Here is a 16,084-nt window from a genome sequence, read left to right on the forward strand (position 1 = left end):
TGTGCTGATTGTGAGTCAGGGTTGCCATTTCTTCATCTTCAGATTCCCTGCCTTTCCCTGAATTTTCCTTGGCTGTTTTTGATTTTCCTTGAAACCAAAATTTTCTAATTCTCTGACATTTTAATATAGCTTCCACTTAGATTTTTTTCTTTTAAAGTATACTCACTTCTGCTGAACTAGAAAGCACAAAAACTCATTATGAATTACTTATTATGGATGAACATTTACCCGATACTGTGCTGATTGTGAGTCAGGGTTGCCATTTTTTCAACTTCAAATTCCCTGACTTTTCCCTGACTACTTTTGATTTTCGCTGTATCCAAAATTTTCTAATTCCCTGACATATGCATAAAACTTACACTTAGGTTTTTTTAAAAAAGTATACTCACTTCTGCTGAACGATAAAGCACAAAAACTCATTATGAATTACTTATTATGGATGAACGTTTATCCGATACTGTGCTGATTGTTAGTCAGGGTTGCCATAATTTCTTAATTTTCGAATTCCCTGACTTTCCCTGAATTTTCCTAGCCTACTTTAGATTTTCCCTGAATTCAAAATTGTCTGACTCCCTGACATTTGAATAAAACTTCCTTTAGGTTTTTTTTCTTTTTAAAGTATACTCATTCTGCTGAACGGGCCTTGCAAAATTCCCTGACTTTTTCAGGTCACCAAAAATTCCCTGATTTCCTCTAATTTTCCAGGATTGCCAGACCGCCAAAAACCCTATCTAGATCATTAAAATTTTGCGAGGCCTAACAGCGTGATCATCCGGAGTGGAAAACTACGAACAATTCAGGCAAGATTCGTGTAAAAGCGTCGTGTGGTGAGGTATCGGTTATATCAATATGTCCCCCTGAATCAACAGTTTGAGACGGTCGTTTAACTTTTATTGATGCGCTTCTGGTCAGCAATAATTCCGCGGCCGAATGAGCGAGGGTTCTGCGGAATGCGACACCGAAACTCCCAACACGTTGCGACACTCAGTGCAGTGAGGAATGCGCCCGTATGAAATCGTTCCGGTTGCTGTCTTAGGCTCAGAAAGTAAGCAAGGTATTTCAAAACTGGAAAAAATCATGTCATACATGGTAGCAAAGGACAAAATAGCTACTTTACACACGTTTCTCCTTCTTTTTTTACATTTGTGGTTGAGGAATTTTTTCCTCGAGTATTTTTCACATGGGAAGTAGACAGAAGAGGTTACCTTTACAGGCGGAGCAGGGATGCAGAAAGACCTTAACCTTCCTATTTTCAAAACCCATTTTTCCTCAAAAATTTCCAAAAAGTTACTTTACAATGGCTCTGTATGCATTAACTGCCGCGATTTTTCGGAAAAACACATGATATTTACCGTGATTCGACAAACAACATGTGATTTATACCGCAATTTTGCGAAAACATCGCGATTTTGCCGGCTCTTCCATTTGAAAGCAACGTTTTCAGAGCCTTCACATTTTCACACGTGATTCTCGGTCGTGTGGTCGAGAGGTTTTTGTGCCCCTGACGGAGTACGTATACCTGGAATTACTAGTATTGCATTAGGATCCAAAGGCACTACATACGCTTTTGTTAAAAGGAGATTGATGCTAACTTTTTACAGATATAGAAGTAAGCAAATGAAATTCTTATTTTAAATAACTTTCAGTGATTTGTTTTCAACGGCCACCATTTCTTTTGGACCTCAGACGAGGGAATAAAGTTGCCCGGAGAAGTCGAGCGCCGGGAATATGCACACTTGGAAAAGGTCCCAGACACGTTTTCGGAGGCTCTTCAAAAGGGTTATAGTGTAAATGGCAGCGAAAAAACCAAATTTCACATTCAAACATTGGAATGTTGTCAATTCGGGCAAGAATTAGTCGCAAAATGTGGCCCTGCGGACCATGATTTGAGGTCCGTTCGTTTGGAATAACGATAAAATCCAGGAAATCGAGAAAACCCAAGCAACGCGAATCCGCGATTCCTGGCGTGGATGTAAAGCCTGCGGGATGCGCGTAACCTGGGAAAATTGCGCGTAGTGTAGCGGCGCAGTGCGCCAATTTAATTGGACGAAATCCTGCGTTTTACGAGTCGGTTATCAGAGCAGAGCATTCGCTGCCATTGTGCCACCGCGACGCGACCTGGCGGGAAGAGGGGGGGGGGGCACCCGACGCAGCCGAGCAATAAAACGAGCAAGTCCCACTCGCGAACCTTGCTCCTTGCACCTCGGCTTCACGTGTGAACTACCGAGGAAACGCTGTTTCGGAATTCGGATCATAACCGTGTAGTCTGCCAAACTAAGGGCTTTCAGACTGCAGGTTTAGTTTCCTCAATTTGACCACGCAACGAGAAGGAGGGAAGGTAGTGGAGGAGGAAGAAGAAGAGGAGAAAATAATAGAGGGAAGGCGAGGAATATTAAAAGAACAAGAGAAGGAAGGATCAGGAAAAAATAATAAAAGAGAAGGGAATAGAGAAAAAATGGGAGGAAAAAAAGAGGAAGAGAAGGGAGTAAGAGAAATGCCCTTCCTCCCTTTTTCAGGGTTCAAAATAGGTTAAGGTTGTGCGTGTCACTAATTCGTGTTCCGTAGATGCATCTCGTAAAAAAACGGAAAACAATAAAAGCTATTAAGACGTCAAGTTCTTGCGCCTGATCAACATGTTACTCGACTATGTTGCGTTGATATGGGGCTTGGCGCAAAAAAGCTCCTTCCAACAACGACAGATACCACTCGCATTACCGCAAAGCTTCAATCAACGACATGCAGTGACTAGACGCGATGGATAACGTCATTCAGCGTGTTATTCGACTCTGCCGTGTTGAGAAAGGACTTGGCGCAGAAAAGCGCCTTCCAACAACGACAGATACCACCCGCATTACCGCAAAGCTTCAATCAACGACATGCAGTGACTAGACGCGTGGATAACGTCATTCAACGTGTTATTCGACTATGCCGTGTTGAGAAAGGACTTGGCGCAGAAAAGCGCCTTCCAACAACGACAGATACCACAAGCATTACAACAAGCTCGAATAGTCACCTATTCAATTCGCCGTAGTTTCGTTTCAGGGTGTCTACAAGATTTTCAAAATGAAATTCCCTGACAATTCCAGGTTTTCCATGACAAAAAATGACAAAATTCCCTGACTTTTTGGGTTTAGCCATACGATGAACTAGTTAGAAAATATTAAAAAAAAACTATCCTTAGGAATGACCCCGTAAAGTCGTATTCTGAATTACCATGGCGTTGGAAGGAGTTGAGTAATACTTTTGAAAGGAACGAGATCCTAAATACTCAAAATAAAGCTGATTCCAAAATGGTATACTCAGACTAAAATTCACCTTCAAAAATTTTCAAGCTCTACTACGCTTTCTTTGTGACATATTGCCCCGTATACTTTTGAAAATTCAAACTATAGTTCACCCTGGTGGTTTCATAAAGATTGGCATATTACTTAGTGCCCTGAAAATACAAGTCTCTTTTTCTTAAAATATAAAACAAGAGTTGTAAATGTGCCCAACTCAGGTAGATTTTGCTATAATCAAGAGGAAATACGAGTTTCTCCTCGATTTTAGATAAAGTTTGATTCGGGATTTTTTTTTTAATTTAAGGCCAATTAATTCAATGGATTCCAGAACCTATTGTTGGTATTGAATTTGTCTTATACTCAACAAACGTTGGCTTGTTAGAATATAATCCACCAATAATATTTCTACAAGATGGATGCACCAGCTGTGAACATGTTGATTTAAGAACCAGAAAAATTTCATGCAAAATGCAGTTGACATTAAATATTTCTTTACTCAGTTAAAGAAAAACTAAAATTCTGGCACTTTCATTAAATTTCCTAACTTATTGAAAAAATTGATTAACCGTCGGCTCCAAACTGGGGCACTTAGTTTCCTATCATTATTTACTGTAATTTTCTGCTGTTAGCAAGTGAACTTCATTCAAGTCTATTTAGTCTATCTTGCCATTTGGCATGAATTAAGTAGATAAATTAAATAGGGCAGATCGATTCGATCTTTAAAGTTAGCGAACACACATTAGTGAACCTAGCGGCCGTGTTGCAAACTGGTTGAACAGAGCAGTTTACATTATCAGCCACGCGAGCGCGCTACTCGGCCAATTCGGCAGTGACGAGCAAAAATAGCCGCGAAATGTTCGAATTGCGAAAATTCCCTGACTTTCACCGGTTTTCGATCGAATTCCCTGACTTTTCCCGGTTTTCCAGACAGTGATCAAATTCCCTGATTTTTCCCGGTTTTCCCGGTTTTCCAGACCTGCAGACACCCTGCGTTTGCATTCAACTTTGTTCAATTTCCGCCAATATTATCATTTACGGAAGCCTTCAGTGTTTTACACATGTAACACCCTCTACGCTCACTTTACATTCAAGAATCATATGTAGTATGTTCGATGCTCACAAACAGGCTCGTCGTTGTAAACAGAACTAAAATGCGTCATGGTAAGAACAAGATAATCGTTCAATCGTTCACACTTGACTATTTAAAAGGGAACTAAGGAGAGGAAAGACATTTTTAAAAGTTTCGAGAAGCGAACTCCAACAACGCAAGGAGTGTTCGGGTTGAACGATACTTTCCAGGCTCTGGCATATGCGTGTTTAATCCGGATTTTTTTGAAACTCCAACTCTGAAACGAGAGGAATTTTTTCAAATGACTTTTTATGCTTCAGATTTTAAGTTTTCCCCTTTTTTCTCAACAGACATTAATTGCGCAGTGACGCAAAAACTACGCTGCCGCTGTTTTAAAAAAGTGACTATTTTTCTTCGATTTCCAAATCCCTTGACTTTTCAGGGATGTTGAACATGAAACTCCCTAACTTTTTGCCCCCCCCCCCCCCCATTATTTCTCATGAAAATTCTTTTCACGACAAACTTTAAGCGCAAAGTATCAGAGAGTTTTCAAGAAATGAAAAAAAACTCAAGGTTTCGCAGCAAAATTCCCTGACTCTTCAGGGTTGTGCAAAATTCCTTGACTCTTCTGGGTTTCCCTTGACTTTCAAAGACCATGTCGCATGCCTACGCAGAGACGTTTACGTTTAGTGGCAAAAAAACAACGGTTGACCGGAAAAGATAATAAATTCGGGCAAAACGCAAAGGATTCCTTACGCATCGCAAAATTTTAACTCTAGACCCTCTGACCTTCATCGTTTTCCTTTGGCAAATTTTCGCTCCCGCGTGCTATACAGAATTCGTCGTCTCTCGAACGAAAAAACGTGACTACATTTCAATGTTGTCAAATTTTTCCTCGCAAATTGCATTCGTAACTGGAGAAACTTGGATATTTTTATCTGGAAATTCCACAGTTTTTCCCATGATCTCATGAAAGAATCAGCCATATACAAACAAGCATTGCAAGGGTACATTCTTGTAAAAAATTGAATTGCTTGAGTCAATTTTGCAACCTTGGAATGGAGTTACGTTCCTTCGTGCGGGAAACTGCGAATTGCGTCGCACCTAATACGTTGCAATTAAATAAACGACATAAAATAATCGCGATTAAAATTGGCAACGCGGCGTCACCGCAGAGCGACAGTGAATTTCCAAGTGTTTTGAGAAAACAAAAAATCAGAAACACGCTGTCGGCTGTTCCTCTCTATTTCTGCTCGATGGTGCGTGAGAAGGCTCGCGGATGAGCTTCTGCCGTTCGATGTTTCGACTCTGCGTAACGATTTTAGACGGAGTTTCGTTCCGTACTGAAGGACGCGTTGTAAGTGTGCTTATGACCGTATCTACCCGCTGAGTGGGCGGCTGATGATTCTACAACAAATTAGGTTATCAATGAAAAAACCGTCGCCCGCAAGACGAACCGCTTACTTTTGATCGTGTTTGAACAATTACTTTTTCGCGAATATAATTAGTCGCTTCATTGTCGATGCTCACTATTTTGAGGACTTCTAAAAATCGACTCTTTATTTCTACCGTGCTAAAGAAGAACGCCGTATGAATCTTCAGGCGTTGCCAAATTTCTTTCGATAAAACAAGAATCCCCTAAAAAACTTATGAATATTTTTCTTCCAATTTTTCAGATAATTTTGTTCGTAATTTCACCTAAAGTTCCTGAAAATTTCAAAGAAAAATATTCATAACTTTCCTCAAAAATGAACATTTTATCGAAGGAAATTTGGCAACGCTCGAATGTTCATACAGCGTTCTTCCTTAGCACGGCAGATTCGGACTGAGTTACGCAGATAGGAACCAAGCCACACCAGCTATTGCCAAATATAACTGGGCGATTTAATTTTTTACAAGAGAACGTTTGTGCAGTTTTTTTCGACAATTTTAAGGAATTTGCTTCGTACTACGTAGAAAATTCATTCAAATTTGCAAAAAAAAATCCGCACAACTGTTTTCATGTAAAAAATTAAAGTGCCCGGATAAATTTAGCTGTACCTGATGTGGCTTGGTTCCTTTCTACTTAACGCGGTCCGTTTGAATGTGAAAAAGATGACATTCATCGTAGCGGAAAGAGGAGGGTGGTGGCAGTCAGTAGCGTGGCGTGCTTTGCGATATATCGATTGTTATACCATTTAAACCTATGGAAAAGGGTCGATAGACAGCGAACACCTGGATAATCGATTCTTTACCATAGGTTTAAACAGGCCCGCCACAAGGGGGGGGATACTGGGTCCTTGGTACCGGGGCCCGGGCCCTGGAGGGGCCCGTGACGCAGATGACGATCCACTACGAATTCATGTGTAACCCTTGTCTCGTAGGGAAAAGTGAAAAAATTACCCTAAAAATTCCGCAAAAGGTGAATAAAGTTTCAAAAACACGCTAGGGCTTTATAAAATTTTTCTTACTTTTTTAGAGATTTTCAAGATTTTGAGTATATGTAGAATGATATTTTTAGTAACTGTGTTTCATTTTCTTCCGTTGTCGGATGCTAAAGAGGCTCCTTTCTGGGCATCCTCGACTTCAATGGCTTAACTCCCTTGCCATAGACGTACGAAAGGGGAGTCCAGGGGGGCCCGGCTCCCCATAGAATTGAAAATTATCATCTGCCCCCTCAAAAAAAAATTTATAGATGTTTTGAATGCAACAATTCGAAAGTTTTTGGTGCTGAAAGTAAACAAAAAGGCGTAATTATTCTGCAGAAATTGATGGAAAATCTCCATCATAAGAGCTTCATAATGCGTCCAAATAGATTTAAAATTTCAAAAATTTCCCGGGGGAGGCCCCCCGGACCCCCCCCCCCCCCTGTGCTAGGGGCCCGGGGCAGAAAATTGGTACCAGGGCCCGAGATGGGATGTGGCGGGCCTGGGTTTAAATGGCATGACAATCGATACATCGCAATTCACGCCACGCCACTGGTGGCAGTTTTTGATTTGTTCAAACCGTGACGTAGGTGGGTACAGTATGGCGGCAATAATTCTGCAAATTCCTGGATTTAAAACCTGAAAATGGGACCGTAATGTCGGTTCAGAGTGGCCATAATTTCCGCATCATCAAATTTACTGACTCTTCCCTGATTATTTTTGCTTTTTCCTCACTCCATTTTCGGATTCCCTGACTTTTCCGGACATTCTAATAACACTTCCAATTTGATTTTTACCTTTTAAATTACACTCACTACTCCTAAATGCACCTCGCGAAATTCGCTAAGATTTTCAGCGAATTCTAGGATTTTCCCGGTTTTCCATACCGCCGGCAACCCTGTACAGACGTAATGCAACACAAAATATGATTTCAAAACATCGCATACTTTTGAAGAAAGAGTTTCTCTTCTGTAAACCTCACCATTTTCGAAAAAATTGGCGAGAAAAATGTCCGGACCCACTCCATCATCCACCATTTTTCGGGATGATCGAAACACAAACACCTCACTCTCAATGCCTTTATGGGCTCTTGAAACCAATCAGTCTCTTTATAGAATTTCTGAGGAACTAAATTTGAGTGTGCAACGGATAATGTGGTTGTGATGTAATTCCTTGCAGTTGACAGTTTTTCGTAGCGTCTCTCAGTGATGTTTGTCAAAACGCGAGCTGTTTCAATTTTGACGAGGGCGCGTTTTATGTTAATATCAACACACGGTCCTCGAAGCACATTATGGAGTCAACGTATGCAACTGACGAGAGACATGGTTGTCGAAAAAATAGAGGAATAGTGATCTGCTTAAAAAACGGATTTTTATGACATGCGGTGACTTTTTCCATAAAATGGACTATTAATATTCGACACAATTAATGTTTCAGTAAAAAGAGCACGCATTTATGCTAGGCTACACGTCTACGATGGTTTTGATCGATTTCTCTCATTGATCCCTTCGATTTCTTTGACTTTGCCTGAGTGAGCCGACACGCGTGTTACGGGATTTAATTTGGATGTTCAAGTTGTATGGATTTGCGAGAAATAATTTGTCTAAAACGCCAGGTTTCTGCGTTCAATAATAACTGATACGTTGCTCTTCTGAACTCAAATAATTGATGTCAAACGCTGTTCGTCTCCATGAGAAGACGCGGATGATAAACAGGGTGTCTAAGTACTATTTAATTTTGGGTTTTATTGATTATTCCGAATATTCAAGACAAAATTTCTGATTTTTGGCGCGAGTAAAGTGACACTCGTTTGATTTAGAAAATCAGCATATTTAATTAATTGAATCAAACGTTTGAAAAATGCTTGAAGTACTCAGAATTTCCTGATCCATGACCGATTTCCCTGATTTTTCCTGATAACATCGAATTTCCTGATATTTTCCGGTGTTTTCGATTTTTACAGACGGTAGACACCCTAGAGAAGTATTACTTGAGGCAATGATACAGCATAAAGAAATTTTGCGCTAAAAACGGATTATTCTTTCTCCTACTTCTTTTCCTGAAACCATCGAAATACGATTCTTCGACGCGCGGAAGTCTGAATCTGAGCGACAAAGAGCTATCAAGATCGGAGCAATCAATTTGATTGTGAGATTTTCCTTCCGGAAAATTCTCAAAATCGGAAAAGGCTGCGAGACGGCAACAACGTAAACCACGACGTGTCAACTGTCAAATCGTTCGCACTTGCTAGTTTTGACGACAGTATTCATTGTCAGTCTGGAAGCAACGCTTGCAGCAGAAATCCACACACAAATACAAAAAAAATTAAAAAAAAGAAAAAAAAGACGTTAATATGCAGCGTCAGACGTGGAAACTACTCATGTTCATTGTTCCTTGCCCTCCTTCCCCCACCTCGTCAGAAGCGATGCATGGTTGGCGAATGGATCTTCAAATTTGCCAAAAATCAAAACACTTGATCGACTTGGGCTTCTGTTGGTGAAATATTTCACCTGAACATTTGAAATTTCGTTAAGTGGACGGATTTTGCTCAGGTAAACGACTTTGGAATTTAACGCTCTACGGAAGTCCCTCCGTTTAGAATTTCCACAGTGCCAAATATTTCCGGAAATATAGCGTCATTTGAAGTCAAGACGTTCTTTGAAACCATTAGTTCATTTGAATTAGAAAAATATTTTTTTTAAGAAAAACTAAATGAATGATGGAAATAAATTGCTTCAATTCAAGACATTGATCTTCTGAGGACCGGAAAAAGACAAGGAAGCTTGCAAGTAGCAACTGCTGAGAGATCTCTTTCAGTTAATGCCCAGCCATTGCTCTGCTGTTCTAAGGAAAAAAGGCGTTTGATAATTCGCACGTTGCCGTAAGTCCCTTGATGAAATAATAGTTTTTGACGGAAGTTACCTCTACTTCGAATTTTCCGGGATTTTAGATTGGATTGCGGTTAAAAATCTGAGGAAAATTGAAAGAGGAATATTCAGAATTTTCTCGGAAAATTCGTATTGAAACGAAGGAAAGTTGGCAACGTCCGACGGCTCATACGACGTTCCTCCTCGGCTCAGTACTGCCGTGCTAAGTAAAAACGTCTTATGAGTCTTCAAACGTTGTCAAATTTCCTTTGATAACACGCGTTTTTCTTGATAAACTTCAGAACATTTTCTTCCAATTTTTCAGATAATTTTGATCGCAATTTCACCTGAAGTTCCTGAAAATGTCAAGGGAAAATGTTTATAACTTTCCTCAGAAATAAACACCCTATCAGGAGAAATTTGGCGACTCTCAAATGTTCATACGGCGTTTTTCCTTAGCACGACAGAGTAGTATTGGTGTTGGAGAGTCCTCACACCAGGTGACTTGGCACCACTGGGAGCTCGATGTAACCCACATTGCCCTTTCCAATTTTCCCGCCAACACAGCCCCCCCCCCCCCCATTCCGCCGGTTAAACTGCAATCATCAACTTGTCGGGAAAATCACGACCGCGACAGAGAATGCAGTGAAATGACTCTGTAAGCGGAGCGACGGGAAAGACAAAAAAAAATCGATAGACGTCAGGCTAGCTCATCCTCCGTCTTAATAATAATCCGTTTGGACCGAGGCGACGCGACCGAAGGCGGAAGTACCAACGCAGAGACATTAAAATACCAAATGAGGGCACATTTTGACATTTCCTCCCGAGCGACGCAAAAGCATACACGTCGCTGTAATGCGTCGAAGGGATGCAAGTGTCTTCTCCCAGAAATGTTAGTTTCCAATGGAGATGTTGCATGTGTGAGGAATTTGCGATTTAACTATTGATTCTATGTAACAGTTCGCGAGAAACACGATGGTGCCACTGGTTTTCTCTGAAGTCAACTCCCAAGCTCAAAAAAAGCTCTCAAGTTGAGGCCAAAATGGAGGGGATATCCCACGCTCTCCTGAGAGTCCACCTCTACATCAAGACAAACACTCTATGCAAAGATAGGGAGCAAATACATTGACAGGGCTGCTACTTTACTTGAAGACTCCAAAACTGAAAACACGGCATCACTGCTAATGCATTTGCTCCCTATCTTTACATGGAGAGTTTGTCTTGACGTAGAGGTGGACTCTCAGGATAGCGTGGGATATCCCCTCCATTTTGGCTTCAACTTGAGAGCCTTTTTTTGAACTTGGGAGTTGATTTCAGAGAAAATCAGTGGCACCATCGTGTTTCTCGCGAACTTTTAAATAAGAATCAATGGTTAAATCGCACATTCCTCACACATGCAACATCTCCATTGCAGAATGTAGTCCAAATATTGACGCACCCCTCGTTTCGCGCATTCGAAGACTTCTCTGCGCCCCTCATGCCTGGATTGGCCATGAATTCAACTGGGAGCGGACGACGGTCAAAATGGCGATGGACGACGATGACCTGGGCGATTCGATCGCGGAGTCGGATGCGATGCCCGATTCGATCCCGCGTCCGGTCTCCGGTGTCCGATTTCTTGAGGCCGAGCTCATCATTCCATCGGATCCTGCTCTACTTCGGTCCCATCTACGCGACGACGAAAAGTTCGCGACTCGCTTGCATTCAGGGCGGACGCGAACCGAGGTTATAAAAGAAAGGTATTCGCCCCCGACGACAAGATCGAATTAGAGTACCTACATGGGGAGAGTAGAGTCCTTTTATACTGAGAGTCAAGACAACACCCCCTCATGGAGTCACAAACGAAATAGAGATTACAGAAATTGAACGTTTTTTGTAATCTTTGATCGGCCCATTCTCAAATTCCTTTCTCCGTTCCTTCTCTCATTCCGTTTGTTCCTTGCTGAACCCGTAATTCCCCGGTCCATTCCAGATTATAATTTTTGCAATCAGTGAAAATGTAATCTTTTTTCCCGTTTGTGACACTGTGAAGGCTTAAAATACGGTAACCAATCAGATATGGATTCACATTTTCTTGACTCTCAGTATAAAGGGACTCTAGGGGAGAGTACGGAGACGTCGGTGATGGAGAATTCGCACGAAACAGTCTCATTGGTGCATCTGAATGTGAGTGCCTAGGGGTTGATTTTGCAGTATTTTTCATCTTCTTTTTTCTGGTACGGGAAATTGTGGAAAAATATAATTAAAATTGGAAAAATGTACCACCTTGCGACGTCATCTGGCGGCATTACCCATTTATACTCATGTATTTTAGTATGGATTCGGTTTACTAAAATTCACGAAAAATGACGTCTTTGGGTGGGAAATATCGGTCATGGGAAGCGAGTCCGAAGCGGACTCCTTTTCTCCCTAGCTACGTTACTGATTGTACTGTTATTACTTTAACTAGACTTTAATGGTTCAATTGCTTTTCGGATTAATTCAATTGTTTTTTGGATTAATCGATTTGTTTTTTCCTGAAGAGTAAGCGGAAAAGTTAGTCTTACAACGTTGATCAAAAATAAGAGGAAAGTAAATGCAAAAAACAAAACTTACCATCTGCGATTAACCTTTGCACTAGATTAACCATGTCTTTTGCTTCTTTGACATAAAATTCTGAGTCGGTTACAGAATTCATACCCAAATCTAAACATTAGCGGTTAAGGAAAACATGAATTAAGGTCGAGAATAAAATGACATTCAACGGTGTGAATATACTTCCAGACAGTGGAGGCACGATAGAAATCAGCCAAAGAAAATAAACCAAAGAGAAAAAATCAAATTGTGGCTGTGGATGATTTAATTCCTTGTTCTTCTCTTAAAAAACTCGAAACACTTGAGATGCCAGTCCGGTTTAAGTTTGAAAATCGTACGTAAAAAAATAAACTTTCGGGGCTAATAAATTCGACATAATTTAGTGAACTGACGCTAAATAGGACCTCCGAGATGATTCTTCGATTCTTTTAACGATCTTCTGACTGCGCCAGACTGCACAGAGACAAATCCCGATAACCTATGGAAACACTGCATGAAACTAGTCTAGTCCCGTTTCAATAGCCTCATTTACATATACAATCAGTTTGCAGAAAACCGACGTAAAAAGTTCCAGGGACGGGTCTCTAAATTTGATGGAATAACAGTTGGAGAATTCAATCCAGCGGAACTGAACTTTAACCCTCAGTAGGAGTTGGGGGCCCAACTCGACACACGATTCGGACGGTGAAAGGACGCAAGTACCAAAAAATTTTAATTCCATCCACCGATACATTGTACTGTATTTTACAATAAGGACCCACAATATCTGGCTCATCCATAAAAGCATCTATCGACACAGCGAGGTAATAAGCCAGGTTTAGACGTCAGAACTTTCACATCTAATGCACTGCATTTTGCAATTTGGAACTATAAATTCTGACTCAGTATAAAAACAACGTATGAACCATTAGTTTCCTTATGCACATAGTGTTTTTTCGGATGAGCCAGACTTTATAGTTCCTAATTGCAAAATGCATCTCCAAATGTAGGACAATCACGCTTGAGAAAATTGTGATTGTGATGGCGTCAAAACTTGACTGAAAAAAGCATGAACGGACCGTGGTTTGGTAATCGGCTGTAGGAACCCGGCCAAGAGCAATCACACATTAAATCTTATCTCCATCTTATGTACAACGTCCTTTAATTATTCAATGCGATTACGCTCATTATCAATGAAAGCAACGGAAATTCCGAATCTTGAAACTTTCCTCATTTTTTTAATTGATTTCACCACAGGGCAACTTGAAATCGGACACAGAACAACATACTGTCATGCTAAGGAAGAACATCGTATGAGCCTTCAAACGTTGCCAAATTGACTTTGAGAAATACGAATTATCGGGAAAACTGTGATACTTTTCTCCAAATTTTTCAGCGAATTTTATTATTAGTATTTAATCTGAGGCCTTGGGAAATTTCAAGAAAAATTATTCATGACTTTTCTCAAAAGTACATATCTTAATAGGGGAAAATTGGCGGCGTCTAAATATTCATACGGTGTTTTTCCTCAGCACGGCAGAGTATCGCACAACGCACACTCCTTCAAACACGGTCTGCGCTCTGAGTGGCGCAAAAACAAAGCAGATCGAACCACTCCATTTGACCTTTAGTTTCTGATAAATGATAAGAATAGCTCTATTTTCCTCTCTCGTTTGTAAAATAAGTAAGTTTGAGCCGCCGGTGAAACGAAGAACTGCCTTCACTGCTATCCGTGCAAAATTAAATTATTCACGGTAAACAATTCAGGGTAACAGTATCTACAGACTGAAAGTAAGTACCGTGGTTACTATGACTTACAAAGTATGGCCAATGGTCATCCTACTCTACAAGAAAGACTACACAACGCATACTCTCATAAGGGGTTGCCACAGAATTTAGAAAATGAATTTCCCTGACATTTCCCTGATTTTGCTGTCACACTTTGGTGAAATTCCCTGACAATTGAGGATATGCCAGATGCTTAAAAAGACATGATTTGAAATAGTTTTCAGGCATAATTTGTTGTTCGAAACGTCAAACCCATTCAAGAAAGGAAATGCAGGTGACTTGACAATTTATCCCTGACGTTTTCGTCATTTTCCCTGACATTTCCAGGTTTTCACTGAATTTTCAAAATTCCCTGACACTTCCCGGTTTTCCTGGTATTATGGAACTATCCCTAACTATGGCAACCCTGCTCATACCATTTGGGAAGAGAAATTTTTCTTGTGCCATTTTCTACCATAAAATGAAACACCGACCAAAGATTTTTGAGCAAACACGGAACAGTTTGATTGAGGAGAGGATACCTGATAATTTCCTTATCTGTGGGTCTCAGAAAAAAGTTATCGAGAGGTTAAAAAAATATGGACCACCTTAGAAAGGCTCTAAAAATTTCAGATCAGTTGATTACAGTTCAGGAGAAGAGGAAAAGGAGGAAGAATATAATGAGCTGCGAAAGGAAACTCGAAGAAAGAGTTCCAAAAATTAACCATCGAGGTCAAAAACAACCCGAAATCTCGTTTCGACGGCTGTCATGTCGATAACTTCGCGCTTTTGGGCACAGGTTATCACAGAGTAGCTGTTCCTCACTTGTGAGGGGAATAAAATAAAAAAAACGAAAAAAATAAACGTAGGTAGAGCGAACGCGTACCTTGTACCCCAAAAGAGGTCAACAGTAATTTCAGTTTCTGAGTATCTCGTCCGTTTCGTGAAGAGGGCAGGAGCGCCTGCGCCTTAAGAAACCGGTGAGATCTGCGGGTTAGAAACTCACGAGCTGATTATCAAAGGTTAAGGGTGATTAAGGGTTCAAGGTTCACGGAACAGATGAACCTTCGGCAACCGGTCCCTTTCTGCTTCCATCTCACGCGCTGGGATTTCCGATCCGAATTTAGGATGCAGGATGGAAAGACAGATTTAAGATGATGAGCATATTTCTATCCACGTGAAGGGCAGATGATTTCAAAATTTCAGGACATTTGGACTGAATTAAGCAGAAAGGAACCAACCCACATTTTGGAAAAAATTGAGTTGAGTGGTATTGAACTCAACCACTGCTCTACTATCTATTGCCAAAAATTCAAAGTTTTTGTTGGAGCAAATTTTGCAGAAATTGAACTTGAAGTTAATCTTTTACATTGAGTCTTATGCAGGAGCCAAACTTTAAACCTCTTTTTCTCGGTTCGATCCCGATGTGACTTGGTTCCTTTCTGTTTAACTCCGTCCATTTAATGGGGAAAAATGAGCTTCTGAATTCTTTTGGTAAAATCAATCTGAATCCTTGGAGCTTTTGGCTTGTAATCCGTTTCCCACTCATGGAGAATCCAGTTTCTGAAGTACCCAACCTTTAGGGTATGAAGAACCATCCGTGCAACTTAGGAATCGGAACTCTTGGCCTTTGCCAAGGTTTCCCGAACCAATTTCGTGAAAATTCTCTGACTTTTCGAAAATTTGGGACAAGAAAATGACGATTTTGAGACTTTCAGGTCCGCCTAAAAGAAAAACTCGAGTCATGAACGTAACACGAAAGTTAATGCGCCACTGCAGTGCTCAAAAATTTCCATGACTTTTGATTCATTTGATTATTTTCCCCTCAGTTTTCCGCGACCTATTAAATTTCCCTGACCTCCCCTCTCTCCCCTCTTCTGATTGTGGCCACCCGGACGCACCACCCCGAGAGCCAAATAGTTTCAGAGACAGGAGGAGTGAGCACAAAAAGGATGAAACAGCGAAAAAAGGAAATATCAAACATGCACAATGTGAATGCATGCACTGGCTTTTCATACGGAGGTTGCATGTCGGGATGTGAGAAAAAGTCAAGTGAAACTTGAGAATCACACATTCTCAGAGTTGAAGCGGACGGCTCTTAACTCAGCATGCTCATTGTTCATTGTCTCACCTTGAGAGATG

The 16,084-nt window shown here is 40.8% G+C and overlaps 1 protein-coding gene across 6 annotated transcripts in view; it reads right to left on the minus strand.

The window, feature by feature from the left end:
* The window catches only part of fus (epithelial splicing regulatory protein fusilli), a 220,160-nt gene that overhangs the window by 43,706 nt on the left and 160,370 nt on the right, over window positions 1-16,084 (minus strand). For 5 of the 6 annotated variants that reach the window (XM_072300752.1, XM_019054503.2, XM_019054502.2 and 2 more), the window contains one exon: window positions 12,218-12,307. The exons of the other annotated variant lie outside the window; for it this stretch is intronic. In XM_072300752.1, coding sequence (XP_072156853.1) covers window positions 12,218-12,307 — 90 coding nt within the window. The remainder of the gene's footprint in view (window positions 1-12,217; window positions 12,308-16,084) is intronic. 6 annotated transcript variants of the gene reach the window in all.

This window comes from Bemisia tabaci, chromosome 5 (genome assembly GCF_918797505.1).
Source record: "Bemisia tabaci chromosome 5, PGI_BMITA_v3".
Taxonomy (NCBI): Eukaryota; Metazoa; Arthropoda; class Insecta; order Hemiptera; family Aleyrodidae; genus Bemisia; species Bemisia tabaci.